The sequence below is a fragment of the Parasteatoda tepidariorum genome, chromosome 7 (genome assembly GCF_982258835.1).
Source record: "Parasteatoda tepidariorum strain Cologne lab strain chromosome 7, Ptep-v5.0, whole genome shotgun sequence".
Lineage (NCBI taxonomy): Eukaryota > Metazoa > Arthropoda > Arachnida > Araneae > Theridiidae > Parasteatoda > Parasteatoda tepidariorum.
This window is the reverse complement of record NC_141761.1, coordinates 73,935,824-73,953,390: the sequence shown is the minus strand read 5'-3', so window position 1 is coordinate 73,953,390 and position 17,567 is coordinate 73,935,824. Positions and strand designations below refer to the sequence as shown.

At 26.8% G+C, this 17,567-nt stretch overlaps 1 protein-coding gene across 1 annotated transcript in view; it reads left to right on the top strand.

The window, feature by feature from the left end:
* The window catches only part of LOC107455634 (arrestin domain-containing protein 4), a 74,086-nt gene that overhangs the window by 27,497 nt on the left and 29,022 nt on the right, over positions 1–17,567 (top strand). Inside the window, exon 2 of the mRNA XM_016073268.5 lies at positions 5,272–5,403. Coding sequence (XP_015928754.1) covers positions 5,272–5,403 — 132 coding nt within the window. The remainder of the gene's footprint in view (positions 1–5,271; positions 5,404–17,567) is intronic.

Sequence of the window (17,567 nt, the reverse complement as noted above, 5' to 3'; positions counted from 1 at the left end):
TAACTTCATGAAACAAATTTTTTTAATCTTGAAAATGTTTCTCTTTATATTTTCTATGTGACTCCGGAATGAGCACGGATAATCCACAAGCCGGATAATCCGTTCACGGATAATCGAGAGTGTACTGTATTAATAACCGAGAAATCACTAAATCACTCTAATGAAATGAATATTACTATAACAATTACAGTGCACTATTTTACGGTAAAAGGTGTTTTACGGATGATGTCCTCTAAGTACCGATATTTTATTCCATAATTTGATCCGGAATATTTTTACAGTCTACTGCTAATGTGCATATATTTTTTCTTCATTTTATTATAATTGCACTAATCTGTACTAAAATTTAGATAACAGGAAAAAAATTAAAAATCCACATGAAAAAACAAACAAAAACAGTTAAAATTGTTTTGTTGAATTATATTCTAGAAAGATCGCATAATATTTTAGACATATTTTGTTTTTTTGTCAAAAGAAATTTTAACAAAAATTAAAAAATAAAAACAGCCAATCAGCTTAGCCAAAATTCACGACCTCAATTATTATTCCCACTAGCTTTTCATTGACACTCCAATGGAAAAGACGAAGAAAAAATACTCCTTGAAATCTCATTCAGAAAAAAGTTCTAAAATAAGAAACTTTTAATTTCCGTTAAGAAACCTCTCCTTTTGATGGAGAACTTAAAAGAAGCATAGAATAAAAATTTGAAGGGCATTATTAAGCTATCCCCGTTTGATTTAACCTTGAACAAACTTATTTGACATCGAAGTAAATAGTTTTGATGTCAGGCGTAGGCGGGATTGAAGAATGTAAGGAATTAAAAAAAGGCACTTATCTTCTCTTGTTTCCGTTTCTTAAATAGTACCCTTCAGATCTTTTGAATACGAAATACCCAAATCTTCTTTTCACTTAATTTGAATTTAAAAAAAAGATCTCTGATAGGTAAGAAATTTTGAATGCTGTTAACAAATTTTAAATAAAAATTTTTAAAACAAATTCATATCAAATCCTAAAGAAAATCTCTTTCTGCATTTTACAAAAAAATGTGAATAAATTATATTTTATAAGAAAAAATTCAGAAATATTTTCGCTTTAATTCTGTGTACTATTAGACTATACTATTAGAGTGTACTATACAGAGATTAGAACTATTTTTTTGAGAATTTTGGCTTTTACTTTTTGATTTTAAATGATTTCAGAATATTTTTGTTTGTTTTTTGAAGTATTTAACTTTCAAATTCTTAATCTCTTAATATTATAAAGAAATTTTAAGAAAAAAAAACACTTCTTACGGAGAATTTAAAAAAGTTCTTCGAAATTATATTTTCATTAAATTAATTTCTTAATTCAGGAATAGTGGTCGAACTCAAATTGAAATTGAAATCATCTCTTCGAAACAAATTAGGAGATACATTCTTCAAATGAAATACTTTATTTTAAAATTTTTTTAACTGTTTAATTTATTTGTGGTATATTTTTTGCACATTCCTTACTAAAAGTCTCTTAATGATTTAGTTGACTGTCATTTAATAAGAAAAATATGTTGTTATAAAATTATGTATTTAATTATGTTTAATTTGATAATGACATTCAGTGAGTTCATCATATTGAACACATTTAATTAATTTTCGATACATTCTTGATTTTTCTAATGTACAAGATTGTAACTTAAAAGTAATTTTGAGATAAACAATAAATATTTTAATTAGACTTTAATCATCACGCAACTTCTATATTTCAATTTTTTTAAATAACTTTCTTGGATTTATAATTTAAAGAAACAAGTAGAAACATTTCAAAAGCTTATGACATTTATTAAATTCCTCATGTATTAAAATATTCTCTTTATTTAACTCTAAAAATTGGAAACTTTTGTTCAAGTTTCAAATGCAACTAATCATATTGTTAAATTAATTAAAATTACAGTTTCATTTTAATTTTATATTATGAAAAAAGAAGTAGCACAAACTATAGAATTGTATTATTGGTGGCACAAACTTGTGAATCGTAGACTTTGTTTCAGTTTAACTGTGAACTGAAAATGTCGATTCATGTGTGCATGTATACAATACGCAAATCAAAAACAGAACCGATAGCTTCTGATCTGTTTTTAGTTTGAGTACCAAAATGCTCTCTCTTAATGATGCAGGAATTTAAATTTAAATATGCTCATTAAATAAGGCAAGATGGTAGTTTAAGTTACGGAAACAGACACAAAAATGCACTTCCTCTGAGAAAGCATGTTTAATATTCTACGGATTTGGATTTATGATTTCAAAAATATGCATCGCAATCTTTGTAATTTGACAGCAATGGTTTAAACAAAAAGTGGAAGTATGATTGAATAACTTCTTAATTTTAATTTCATTTTTTGCATACTTCGCTGTCTCCAAAACTACTTAAATTACTTAAAACTACTAAAACTACCAAAACTACTCCAAAACTACAAAGAAATTTAATAATTTTATGTTCACTCAACTACTTGTAAAAAGTAGTTAAGACAATTTCTAGACATTCATAAAGAAAGGCAGACAATCGTAAGTCTTGAACTTATGCACACATCATTTGTTTCTTTGCAACGTAAATTAATCAAAAAAAATTTTAAACTGGAAATTAGCGAAAACTTTAGGGACTTAGTGTATAATCCCTAAACTAAGGCAATATATTAAGTTTCAATTATATTAAAGTATCCGACTAGTTTTGACAACTTTTTTTTTAAATATTAATATAAAATTCAAAGAAAATTAGTTTGTTTGTTTTATGAAGGATAAAAACGTATATAACTAGCAGAAAAATTAATATTATTATTTAAAAGGTTTAAGAAAAAATAAGGGTTTTTTTTGCATTTGCGCTGAACACTGTGAAAAAAAATTTCTATCACTTAAAACCAAAACTCCTTTGCGGACTTTATTTAGAAGGCTAACAACTATGTTTCTATTTTCTACCTTAAAATCAAGTATATATACTACTGAGTTAGGGATCAATGTTGTTAAAAAAAGCAATTTTTTAAAAATTTCGATAATTATCTTTGCAAAAAAACATGCATAAAATAAAAAATTCTTCCTTTTTCTTTCTCTTTGTCTGTAGTTCAAAACATGCGTGTCATGAACACTCGTTAAAAATTTTAGAAAATTATTTTAAAAACAACATGAGATATCGTGTTTAAGATGATGTAAAATGCGAAAAACTCTGATTTTGAGATAAAAGCATTTAAAAACTTAAAATCATTAGTCTATGCACTTTTATCATTTTGCACAAAAACTGCTATAACTTTGTAAATAATTGCAGTACAAACAAAAGTAAAGTATTTTTAGAAAGCTAAGAGTAAAGGAATTCTAAATTTATAATAAAGTCATTTTCGAAAATTTTGTCCAAAATCATGCCGCAAATCAAAAAAAAAATTATTTGCATATTCTCAGTTAAGTTATGTAATATAAACCCAAGTGTGATAACTATTTGTAAATTACTTTGGGATAGCTGCTTTGCCAATTTCACTTTGCTTAATCAAATTTGGTTCCTTTAAAGGAAAACAGCAACTAAATTAACTAGTCGTTAATGCTTGACATTAGTAAAAAGTTTTAATTTCTAATTGTTTTAAGATTAACTGTGCAATTTCTTTCCGGTGAAGATCGTTGTAATAAAAAAAAATTAATTTTCAATTTAAATTAAGAGTAAGAAACTGAGTTTAAGGTTTTAATAATTTAATCTATACATTTACAGTGAAATCACAATAAAAATTACTGCAGCATTTAAATATATTCCAATGTTAATAACATGTCTAGACTTCACTAAGTAGAAAAATTTAGAAAAAGTAAAGTAATTATTAAGCTAGAAAAGTTTTATGAGTTTTAAAATAAAATATTAAAACTGTCGCAGGTATTACGATGCATTAATTCACAATGTTTGAACAATTGCTTTAAGAAAGGGAATATGAAAAGATTCCACTTTTAAAAGGCTTTGTCCTTCAGTTACGCTATTTGAAATCTAAATATCAATACTTAAGTCATAAATATTTCGTAACATCGTGAATGTCTCATTAAACTATTAGCAACAATAATAATATCTGATGAACACGATTAAATATCCATACCTTCTGTGTTCTTTTCGAATAATAAACATCATAATTCAGATATTCTCAAATAGTCCAACATTCTTTTATTTTTCTTTGGTTAGCAGCGCCATCTGCTGACAAATTTGTAATTAATTTTTAAATTTGGTTAGAAAAATACCTGATGCTAATAAAACTATTTTGTGAGCAAACTTTAGCTTTGTGCACCCTTTTTAGCTTTCATTTAATTTTCTAAATCACTTATTATTTTTGGACTGTTGGTTTTTATTACTGATGGAGAAAAAGGTCCAAAATTAGAGTAACTTGTAATCCATAATTATTACATTTCATTTTTTTAGAGGTGGACCACCTTCATCGCATTAATATTATCGTGAGTCTAAATTGCCTACTCAAAGGGAAATATAAAATTATGGGCAGGACTCATTTAATAGGATTGTCAGCTCTCTCTGTTTCTCTTGCTGTAACACAGAGTTTCTCGTTTGTAACACAGTTCTTGCTGTGACACTCTGTTTCTCATAGTTCATGTGTGACGTTCATTGATATTTTATAAGAGTTTATCATTTTATTATGCTATTAAAAACTTTAAAAAAAGAAAAAAATTTCTGGATTACGCAGTTTAAAATCTCGTATTCGTCAAAAATGAGCTGATTGAGCACTAGGGCTTCATTTGTTTGTTTTATATTTTATAGCTTCAGAAACTTATAGGAAACGAGATTTGCTTTTACGAACATCATTTATTAAGTCAAAGACATTTTATATTTTCCGTCACTCTATAATTTAGTTTTTTGAGATTTTGTTTATCAAATGATATTTTAAGATATACTGATTCTCAAATGTTTATTATTTTCGATATTTAATTTGATGCAATTGAAATAATTATTGAATATTTAATAATTGGTTATGATATCTTAAAATGATTATGGTTATGATATTATTGGTTATGATATCTTATGACGATATAACTAATGAATGAGTGACTGAATGAATAAATGAATTTAATCGAGGAAAGAAGGCAAATTTTTAATTAAGTACAACAATAAGTAAATAAATGTATCAGTGTATAAGTGAATCGATTAATTAATCGATTTCAAAATAAATCTTATTATAGATATTTATGTAAAAATTACTGTAATAAATTTAACAAATTTTACATTTTTAGTCTGATAATTTGAATTGGTTACTAAATGATTCTCTATTTACAGGTTTATACTTCCATATAGTAGGCGAAGGAGTAGTGAGACTTAGCGATAGGGGCAGTGGGGGTCATCATAATGACAAAGAAAATTACATCGACTTTCGGATGAAGCTTTTAGGAGAAAGTAATAAAAGAGAAGGTAAGAATATCTTTAAATTTCCGAAAAATGCATAATGTTCAAATTAAAAACTGAGTAACTTGATAACTTTTGATTTTATGATCAGATTTTTACGTACTAAAATGTACTTAATGGCTCGATGGTCTAATCAAAAAACTAAAACTTTTATTTTGTTTTATAAGCGGCATTGAACAGCCGTCCCAAATCTGAGTTTATGACTATCAATGTTCAACTCCGTAACTTTACACTTTTCCATTCTTATAATCCAAACCAGAAGGCAAGGGAACAACTAGATCAGGCATGGAGTGAATTAAACTTCGTGGAGGACTTTTTGATGGAGCTAATCCACATTTGCCCTCATGGTTAGCCCAACGGCAAGAGGGTTCTAATCCATGATCCGTCTACCATTTAGCATATTTTACGTCCGTCCGGTGCGAACCGGGAACAGAATTTGTATCAACCAGCCACGACGGGTTTCCAACCAGGGTTGACCTCATTGAGAGGCTGACGCTCTTTCCACTAAACCACCATTGCTGATACTAAATACTGAATATTTAGTGCAGACGATACTTAAACTTTTAAAGCTTGTCACCAAGAAAAAAAAACATAAACATATTATTCAAACCCAACATGTGACCGGAAAGCTTAGTACAAAAGTTATTTTTCATAGATGGAGAAAATTAATGCGGGTGAAATCTATGGTGTATTTCTTCTGGTGAGAACACCATGGTGTATACACCATGGTATCTATGGTGTATTTCTTCTGATCTTTTGGTTTACTGCGGTAGAAAGTTCTTTAAATAAGTTACACTTTTTTAATAATTTATAATTTACAAAATGACAAATCAGAAGGCTATATTTTTTCTAGATTCTCCGTTTCGCTGCTTTATTTTCACTTTCTTTGCTTCCTTGAAATTTGGAGAGTGTCATTAAGGGACAATTTCAACCCCCCGCTCCTAAAAATCTTTCAAAAATTTCAATTATGTCATTCGGAAGAGGCGTTTCAATAATGGAATTTTTTCATTGAAATACACCATAACTTTTGCAGTGAGCTTGATAAAATGATACGTTAAACTAGGTTCCTTTTTCAGTAATTGCAATCATCAGTTTTTGCAAATTGTTTTATCTTACCATCATAATTACAATCACTGAAAAAAATTATTTAATTTATTCACCATATTATTTAATTCATATTAATATTTATTTAACATAATATTTAATTTATTTATTATTATTTATTTATCTTCCTAAATAAATCTTTATTGTTTAATGAACAAAGTTAATTTAATTTAGTAAATTTTTCTTTATTATTCAGAATTTTTAAATAAATACACCATATTGCATCTATATGTTAAACAAATAATTCAAAACATTACATTTAATCAGGAATTAAAAATATAGAAGAAAAATATTAAATTTTGATACAAGAGTCAAAAGTGTAAAATTATGCTTATTTTACACGATGCCGAAATTAAAACTAGATTTATAAAGTTTTGTTTTGAATCTAATTCAAGAAACTTATGAGTTAAAATATTCCAGACGGAAATTGTCAAATAATGTGACAAATGTTTGTTTTATTCATTCCTTTTCTAAACTTTTTAGTCGCCAGTGATTATTATAACGCATTATTCTAATTTATATTCCTATTTATGAACATACAAATGTCTGAAATTTTGAGAGTTTAACATACATTTTATTTTGGCTTTGACACTATTAAGCGCGTCTATAAACTCTATTTTGAAAGAGTATTGTAGAATTCTAAAGTTTTCTAAAATTTCTTTAACTCAAATAAAATATTTAAACATTATATCCGAATACAAATAAAATATTTTTGAGGATATTTTGAAATATTAATGTCGTTTTCCTCCTTTCTTTCAGAATATAAGAATGCAATTGAAAATTCACAACTCAATTTAAAAGGCATTCCCTATAGATTATTATGTTAGAGATGTTATATTAATTTTACGACTTTAAAAATAATATTCTTACAGTAGGAACACATCAAGACATGGTAAGTGACAATTAGTTAGTTTGGAAAAAAAGGAAATAACTCGCTTAAGGAAACACATCAAAACACAATTAGTGATAATATGGATAAAATAATCTTTTATTTTCCTTAAAATATTTGTGTATTTTTAAGTGTATGAAATGCTCAAATAAACATTTGAAGGTTTTTTTATTCACTATTTTTTTAGAATGTTCTTAAAAATAGATAAACCCCTTACTGCTCCTATTTTCCTTAAATGATTTTTCAATTGCAATTGAATGTACATTAAAATTTTCAAGAAATGTTAATAATTATAATATATTTGAACTTCATTATAGCACCTCAACTGAAAAGAAATACTTAAAAAAATTAATGAAAATGAGAATTGATTTTTTCTTGAATAAAAGACAAGAAAATAAAATTTCACAACTCATGAAGAAGATGATGAAAGTTATATCGAATCCGTTCTAAATATAGAAAAATATTAAAGCTTAGATCATCTTTTTATCTTAAAATCAATTCATTTCTTTTCATTTTTTTGAAACTCTATTTTAACGCTAAAATTAACACTGGGAAGAAAATAATCATCAAGCTACTTTTTTCAAACTCTATCCTGAAGCACTTACATTGTAAAAAATTCCAGGCTACGCTGCTCCAAAAATTGGTATTCGTTTACTGGCTATATAAAGTAGCTCAATTTTGCCATTTTATGATGTTTTAATTTTCTCCAAATATTTTTTTTACTAAATGTGTGGTAATAGGAACCTTAGTTTTTAAAACCCGAATTTCTGGTAAACCTGTATTAAATTAATTAATTTTTCCGTTATGGTAAATACGAACGGAAAAATGACCAAATGAAAGGTTTAAATACAGTATATTTTGGTTTCATTAACCATAATTATGTTTCTTTACCAGAAACGTCATTACCATACATTACGGTAATTTTACCAGAAATTTTCTTCCATGAACCTAAATATATTGATACTTGAAACAATGCGCACTATCCGTCTCAATGAAAATGTTCAGAAAATTAGAAAATTTTTACAGTGTAATGCAGAAGTGTTTAAAAAAAAGTGTTACTTTCATGTTAAGTGTTATGTTCATGTAAAAGTGTTATGTTTCTCATAACATATAATAATGTAATGAGAAAAAAATAGAACATGCTAATTAAACGCATTTGTTGTTTTAAATTACAAAAATTAATTTTAAACAATCTACATTTGATAAATTACAGTTATGGATTAGATTTAGGGATTATGCATTTAAACGGCTAACAAACTTTACGTATAAGATAGTATTCAAATCCAATCACATTTTTCCCATCTGAACCAACCAAAACATTGAGAATGAATCAGATTTAAAAAATAATTAAAATATTTGGAATAACTTTTTGTGACCTGTCATTAGTAATAAATAAAAAACTAAGTTAAAATAATAAGTTTTAATAATGAGTTATAATAATATAAAACAATAAGTTATTAGTTAAGCAACTGACAAAATTATGTTACGAACTTATATAATAACGTGTCCATAGTTTTAGAAATATAATTTAAAATCATGTGTAAATGAAACATTTAGGAAATAAATAATGAAAGAAATAATGAATTAAGAAATAATAAATCAAAAAATAATAAATTTTAATTAGGTTAAAATCTAGTTTTTGTACATAAAAAAAAGTAGAAAATTTTACGAAAATCTAGAATTTGTATAAAAAAAGTTAAAATTTTCACTGAAAAATTCAAATTCGTTGGTTCAAGGAAATACATACATTCTATTTATTATAATCTTGTTTGGTAGGAAAAACAAATCTAAGCAATTAATAATTTATCTGTTTGACGTCATTGAAAAAAATCTGAAATATTTTATCGAATTAAGAATTGGCAAACTGAATAAGGGATTTGCATTTTTGAGGAGAAAATATTTTCAATTTTCAAAGTTAAATCTTAATTAAGACGATGACTGTACTCTTTCAAATATAATAAAAAGTTCTTTGTACCGATTTTAGTGCTCCTAGGCCTAAATAAAAAATATGTAGTATTGTTGAGCAATTTTTAAAATTTCAGTTTCTGGTACCAATTTTTTTAAACTTTATAATTTAAAATTAAGTAAAATATAGATAGTGATCAAGGAAAAAATAAAAAATGTATGTAGAGACCACTAATTAAAGTATGTTAAGAATGTATTTAAACTCTTTTAAAATCGAGATACTTGAAAAATAGACCAGTCTTGAAATTTTTCTAAGGTGTATAAAAATTGCCTAAAATTGAATTGTTTTTATCAGTATTTATTGTACATTATTTTCAAAATAATGTTACATAAGCTTAAAGAGGGTAAAATTAGTGAGAAACATTATCATTCTCTACTGTTTTCTTTTCTCCGTGTACAGAGAAAAGAAAAGTACCAATCCGTGGAAGTACCAATGCTAATCGTACCAATGTTTAAATCAATGTCTTCACTTAATCGGTAACTGTGATTTAATCAGTAATCATTTTGATCAGCAATAAGTGATTTAGCTACTTGAAATATACTTGGTGCTTATGTTCGTTTTTTTTCCCCTCAAAAGGAATAATTCTTAAAAAGTTTCAATACAAATTATAGCTATTTCTTACGGTTCTCAATAAATATGCGTTCATGCGTTTGTATTATAGAAATTTTCAAGCATTTCAAAAAAAAATTCTCAGGCACTTTTATTTTAGCTGAATGAAATCAGATCAGATCATTTTATTAGACGTATTTTCATTACACATTCAATTCATCTTAAATTTTTGATTCAGAACTGAAAATAGTAGGGGAGAGTGGGGTCAATTGTAACAGGGTACGATTGTAACAGAGCAAATATTTCGAGTGTCAGGTTCTAGATTCGGTTCCTACGTGGCGCACAAGGTGTATTTAATAAATCTACATGTACACCCCTGCTGGCAACCATTTTAATGTACTTTTGAAAGAGTTATATCACAAAAGATATTTTCACGCTACGTAAGTACTTTTTTTGGTGTTAGAATATTACATTGTAACATAGTAATTTTGTTTAAACAAATAAAAATTATTAACCGAATATGTAAGTGGACACCTTAATTAACATTTTAAGAAAAAAAAGATTAGTTTTGTTAATTAACAAGCATTGTTTTTAACAAATGAAGCTGAAATGGCGACTTCGGGACGATTGTAACAATAAGTAAAGGGACGACTGTAACAGCTGAAAATAAATAATCTTATGTTTACAAACCATTACTTAACTCTTTAAGAACCACCAATAGTTTCCTATATCATTTATATTATGTTGCATGTGCATTATTTCATTTGTCACCTTTCGCAGCATAAATTAAAATTTTTAACCCCTTAAAGTTAAAAGTTTAACCCTTTAGGTCTCTGCTCATTATTATTTTTACTCCTAAAATATCATTACTATTTTGATCAATAAAAAAATATATCACAACTATGATAATATGTATAATTAACTATGTTTTAGTTGAATTTATAAACTGTTACAATTGACCCCGTAAGTGGGGACAGTTGTAACAAGTGCGCGACTGTCAAAAATTGTTAATCACTAATATAATAACATTTAAAGTAAGGTATTTATTTTTTTTTCTAGTAGAGGATAGTCTACTTTACTCGTCTGTCAATTAATACTAATAATATATTGGATTTTTTGTTAGTTAAAAATAGTTAAGCAAAAAATGTTACAATTGACCCCACTCTCCCCTACAGGTGGAGAAATTTAGTAATAAAAACAAGCATTACATTTTATTAAAGTATTACATTTTTTTTCTTTTTTTATCAAGCATTTTTTAACTTGTTGTCTGTATATTTCTTATTCTCCGCGATAACTTCATATTTAAGAATCCACTATTTTTTTATTTTTATTTTTTTTTTTTTAATTAGGTCAGATAAGAATTAAAAATGATGTTTTATTTTATAGAGAATATATATCAATAATCATTACTCAATATTTAAAACACAATGATTTGAAAAGGAATTTTTCTATCAAACTATTATTTAATACTGATTTTAATTTCGTGAAATATGTTTCGTTTTTGATTAATTATGCATTGATTTATCGGTATAAATTTTCAATACAGTTGATTTTCATATTCACCTCCAAATCTGCAAAATATAAACAAAACATAATAAGACATTTCAAGTAGGGAATTTTATAATATCCCAAAATGATCTAGAGAAAATTCCGTTTACACTTTCATGTTTTCTCCATGAGCATGCGGAATGCATCGATTCACATGGTAATGCCACTTGCAGGTTTCTAATTGTTTCAAAAAACTACTGTATTGTGCTGGGTTAAGCAAACACAGTTCTATGAAGACCATTCTTAAAAGGAATTTCCGTTACATGAAATGTTGATTTTAAGCAAATAATATGATATTTTTAAAACTATTGTGGGGTGTTTCTTGCTTGTGATTTCTTCCTATTCCATATTAAGATTAAATTATTCCCATTTCTGGCCCCAGGTAGTCTCTATGTTGGCGCTAAATTGGCAGAAGTCGAGAAGAAATATAACGCAGAAACAGAGTTCCTTAAAAATGAAAACGATTAGGACAAATACGCGATTAATAATAATTATAATAATATTATAATTTTGCGCAAGTATAACAATTTCTCGAACTGTAATTATAATAATATTACATAAATACATAAATATTACAAAATATACTTGGATGAATTGGTCAAGACATTAGATTTTTCAAATAATTTTTATGCAATTCTTAAATTAATTATTTTGCTAAAATAGAGTTCTTTAAAAATGAAAACGAGTAGGACAGATACACGATTAATAATAATAATATAGTTTTACGCATGTATAACAATTTTTCGCACTGTTTTTATTATAAATATTACAAAATATACTTGAATGAATTGGTCAAGACATTAAATTTTTCAAATAATATTTATGCAATTCTCAAATTAATTATTTTCCTATAAAAACATGCTTTTTCCTACTTTTAATTTTTAAAAATAATTCCTATTAGATACATTTGATATACTAAAGAAATATCTTTACTCTATGCAATATCAAATATATAAAAAAAATTGAGTTGCGAGAGGATGAAAGATTGATAATGTGTCTTTTAAATGCTTCCAGTTGCATCTTTTTCGGCCATTTTCTTGTTGAGATGTTATCAGTTTAGATTAGAGTAAAATATCTCATCTTTGGAGTGGAATTTTTTGCTGATGAAGTTTCTGGATATTAAAGATCAATTTTATCTCTCAAAATATATTATTTCCTCAAATTCGGTAATGAGGCGAAGAATCGCTTAGTCGGTAGCTTTACAAACTGCAACTCAGCTGAAAGTATGAAAAGCCTGGTATATACAAAAAATTCAGTAAAAAATAAATTGCTCTTAGTGAAAGCAAGAAATTTGATGTATGAATGAATCGAAATGAGAATTGAGTTTAGTGCAGGTATTGAACTTTCCGTCTGAACTTTTATAAAATGTTCAGTAATATTAGTGTTAAGATTATTTAAATATAACTTTATTTTGGGAAATAAATTTGTGTTAAGAGTTGATCTTACTTCATAAAGCAAAGATATATCTTAAACAACCTCATATATATAATATTTCAAGCATATTTGCTGTCGAAATTCTGTTATAAATAATGATCTCAGGCTTTGTAATCAAGTTATAGTGATTTGAGATAAGCAAAAAATTTGATATATGGATGAATCGAAATGAGGATTGAATTAGGAGTCTGGATTTAAACTTTTTAGTTTGAATTTCATAAATTGCTCTCAATATTAATAATAAATTATCTACAGATAATTTTAAACTTTACCTTAGGAAATAAAATTTAAAAAAAAAACACTTAATTTACTATGAGAATTAAGCTTTAGAGTAAAGATATATTCTAAACAACGTGATGCACATTATTTCAGAAGTTTCTTTGCTGAAGTTCTGTTTCAAAATTGAAATAAATTTTAATTTTAGGTTTATTGATCAATTCACAGTGATTTAACGTTCTTATTTTTATGTAAGAGTTAATGTTAATTTTTCTTGTTGAAGTTCTGTTTAAATATGCGGAATAAGTACTAACATTTACAGATGAAGTTAAGTACAAAATAAAATTAGTGATATATGGTAAAGAAGAATTTTCATTTATGAAGGAATCAAGATGAGGATTGAGTTGAGTGAAAGACACTAAGCACTTTATCTTGACTTTCATAAATTGCTCTTATTTTTGGAAAAGAGTTAATGTTAAATTATAATATAAATATATATTCTAAGCTGCATGATGCTCAATATTTCAAACGTTACACTGTGGAAGTACTGTCTAAATAATAAATTAAATTAAATTTCAGGTTTACTGATCAAGTTATGGTTATTTAAATATCATAAATTGTTTTTAATTTTTAGGGTAATAAGTTATAATGTAAATGTATATTCTAAACTATTTGATGCATGATATTTCAAAAGTTTTATTATCGAAGTTCTGTCTAAATAATGAAGTAAATAATAATTTCATGTTCATTGATCAAGTTATAGTGATTTAAGATAAGTATGTAGTTCGATGCATCAGTTGCTTAATACAAGAACTGAGATGAGCGTCAGAGATTGAAACATTTTAGCATGACTTTCATAAATTGTTCGACAATATAGAATAGTAATAATTTTATTAAGGCAACTTCATTTTGAGTTATAAGAAATATTACTTAATTTGCGGTAATAGGAAGAGGATAAGAGTAAGTTATAATCTAATGGTTTATTTAAAACAATGTAATGCATAGTATTTTAAAAATTTGCCTTCCGTACAAATTTCTGAAATACGTGTTTTTTTCATGTACCTGTTATCATAAGTAAATTGAGTTGTCTAATAACTGCGATATTTTTTCTGATTTTAAAATTTCCAGCAAACTTTATAAAGCTTTAATAAAGCATTCCCGCAACAGCCCCTTGTTGGCCAGGAGGTGACACTTCATGGAGGTTTATGGACGTTAAGGCTCCACAATTTCGTGATCAACGGCATGAATGTATAATGTGGTCAGTACTACGCACAGACCACCTTTACTTCCCAGACAAGCTGGTACCAATCTATCTGAAGCTGGATGTGCGTCAAGACGCCACTGGGGATCAAACTCCAGCTCCTCACAATGACAGTTCAGTGCCTTAACTACTAAACAATCACGGCTTATTTACTGCTTTAAGCTACACAAAAATTCCCCTCACGTAAATATTGTAGAAATTTGTTGAAATACATCTGCTATATCATCATTAAGATTGCCCAAGGAAGTCATTTTGACTGCTTTTTAATTTCAATTAGAAAAACAATGATGTGTATCAGGGCTCGAAAAACAGCCCTTCCGCCCGTCCTCGGCGGTCAAAAATTCCCCAAGGACAACGAATTTCTCGAATCCGAATTTATTTATCTAGTCGATCCGAATTTATTTCTCGAATTTATTTATCTAGAAGCTACGGGTTAGTTTCAAGGGAGGACGGGTACGTTGTTGGACAAGCCGTCCTCGGGGACGGGTAAAATTTTGGAATTTTTTCGAGCCCTGATATATATAATGACACAATTTCTTAGAATTTCGTGACTTTCGTACAACACATAATTTTTTTCATTGTTAATATTTAGTAATAACTTGTTATATAACAGTAAATAATATAAAAAAGATTGAAAATTAATTTTAAATATATTTCTTTACAAATTAGTTATTCTTTCACTAAAATTTTATATTAGTTTTCTGATCAATATTCAATATAAAATGTTACACTCATTGTGAAATTATTGCATATTTTATGAATTTGCTTCTATAACAAGTTGTTTGAGATTACATAAATATTTAAAAGAGAATTGCTTATAAGTGCTTGAGTGAAAAGAAAGAACTAAAAATGAAATAAAAGGTTCAATATTTAGTTGTTTTATACCTATAAAAATATAAATAATATAGATTGTAATGATAATTGCGCAAAATGGAACTTAAAGAAAATTTAAAACTACTAATGTTCAAAATTGTACTTAAATTTTAAAAGTATTGACAGATATTTAAATTCAGTTGGTGATGAAGTTGGTTATCAAAGAATGTTTTGCAAACATATAGAAGTTCGGGTGTTGACGCATCTATGATTTCGATGATTTTCTGAACGGTAGTATTGAGTTTAGACATTATTTTGAGTTTTGCGATGTCTTTGATATTATTTGAGTAATATTAATATCGCTCGACAAAAATAAATAAGTCACGAGGATTAAGATCGAGAGAATTAAGTAGCCAAAAGATTATTATTCCAGTTATGATTATTATTCCAGAATGAAATTAGATATTTTTTATATATTGAATGAAATATGAACAAGAGTTAGAGGGAGCATTCTAAGCAAATCTCAAAATGCCTTGCATTTAACTGTGGAGTCTTAATTGAATCTCGTTAATGGTTGAAAACATATTATCGTTTTTACTTTATATAGTTCGATAATACTTACGCTGTACTTGCGATACATTTCGGGAAAAAATTCAACACATTTAGCCCGCAATTTAAAAAAAAGTTTATAATTTCCATGTTAAAAATCATGAATTAGTAGAAAATATTTATTCAATGACAATTTCAAAACAAGTACAAAATTATTATAGATAAGACTATTTATGTTTAGATGGATGTGTTGTTAAAATTTCGTAACTTTACGAACAAACAAGGAAATTTTTGATAAAAAGAACATTTAATTTACAACATTTTTATCAGAAGAGAAATTAAAACATATAGCAGCATTTATATACATTAAGAAGCATTATAAACTACAAAAAAAAACAAAGAAATTGATAAATCATGCTGATAATATTTCAAATTTATATAATATATTTAAAAGAAAGTATAATATATTTAAAAGAAAAGAGAGTTTAGATACAACTTTCTTTCTAATTTTATAAAATGCATTTGTATATGAAATAAGGTAAAATTTTTTAACGAAACAAAAAAAAGAAAAGAGAAATAGTAGATCAAGTCAAACTCTTAAAGTTATAAGACAAGAAGAGCATACAAAATTAAGCAGAAATAATAACTAAAACTATTAGATCAAAGCAAAATTCGACAAAGATAAAGTTACTGAGTATCTCACAAACAAACAAACCAAATAGGAACTATTCTTAGAAAAAGTACGTACACTATTTTTGACGAACGATGTCAATTTTGCATTAAAATGCTACGTGATTCTTATGAGGAAAGTTGAAGTAACAATAAATCATTGATGGTATTAGGTTCGGAATCCTAATGGGCAGCACTATCTACCCAAAAAACGTGATTCCCATAATTCTATTCCACCTTCTTGGGAAAATGAACTATGAAAAAAAGAAGAATGAATAAAGCCTTGAGAAAGCAGAAATAACCACTCTTCAATTTCAAATACCATGAGAAAAATATTTAAAAAAATTTAATTCTCTAATGCTAATTTTTTCCTTCTAAATTTACCGTAAAATAACCGACAGAAGTCTGTGAATCCAATTAACGGATAATCCAATTAGTTTACGGTAAAGAACTTTTTTTTTACTTTTACGGTTTTGAAACCGTTTACAATCAGTATGGTTTAAAAACTATACATGTACGGTTGTTTAACCATGTACAACTAACATGGTTTCAAAACCGTGAAAGATAAACTTAACTGGATATTGGAGCTATGCTTTTCGGAACTAAATTCTTCTGTGTTGAAGGAAATAGAGGAAATATTGTAGTGTCAATGCTGGGACTTGAACCTTTCGTTCAGTCTGCCGTGAGATTGATAAATTAGCTTTCTCTTCTATGCACTGTATCCAGCTCCAAGTAAATAATTGACTTGATTAAGTGAGTCTTGTTGGTGCTATAAAATTCTGGCTGTTTAACCGTATTAGGTGGAAGCAGTTAATGCACGGTTTTCCTTGCAGTTTACAATTTGAATACCATCTTATTTATGATTATTTGACTGTTTTGGTTGAATAACAACAAAATAAATTGTTATTTAACCATCCAAGAAATTTCAAGAACAGTGTGAAACGGTTTCATGCCAAAATTATTAATTTCTCAGTTTAGTAGTTAGTAAGTAATCATAAAAGAAAATACATTACTCAAAACTAACAATATTTTATTTTTGAAATATCAATATACTAACTTAATTTTAAGTTTATTACAAGTTGAAACATACTTACAAACATTTTCATTAAGTTTCATTAAGTTTCATTTTATACTTGCAACTCCGGATAAAGTGAAGTGGTTATGCCTAACTA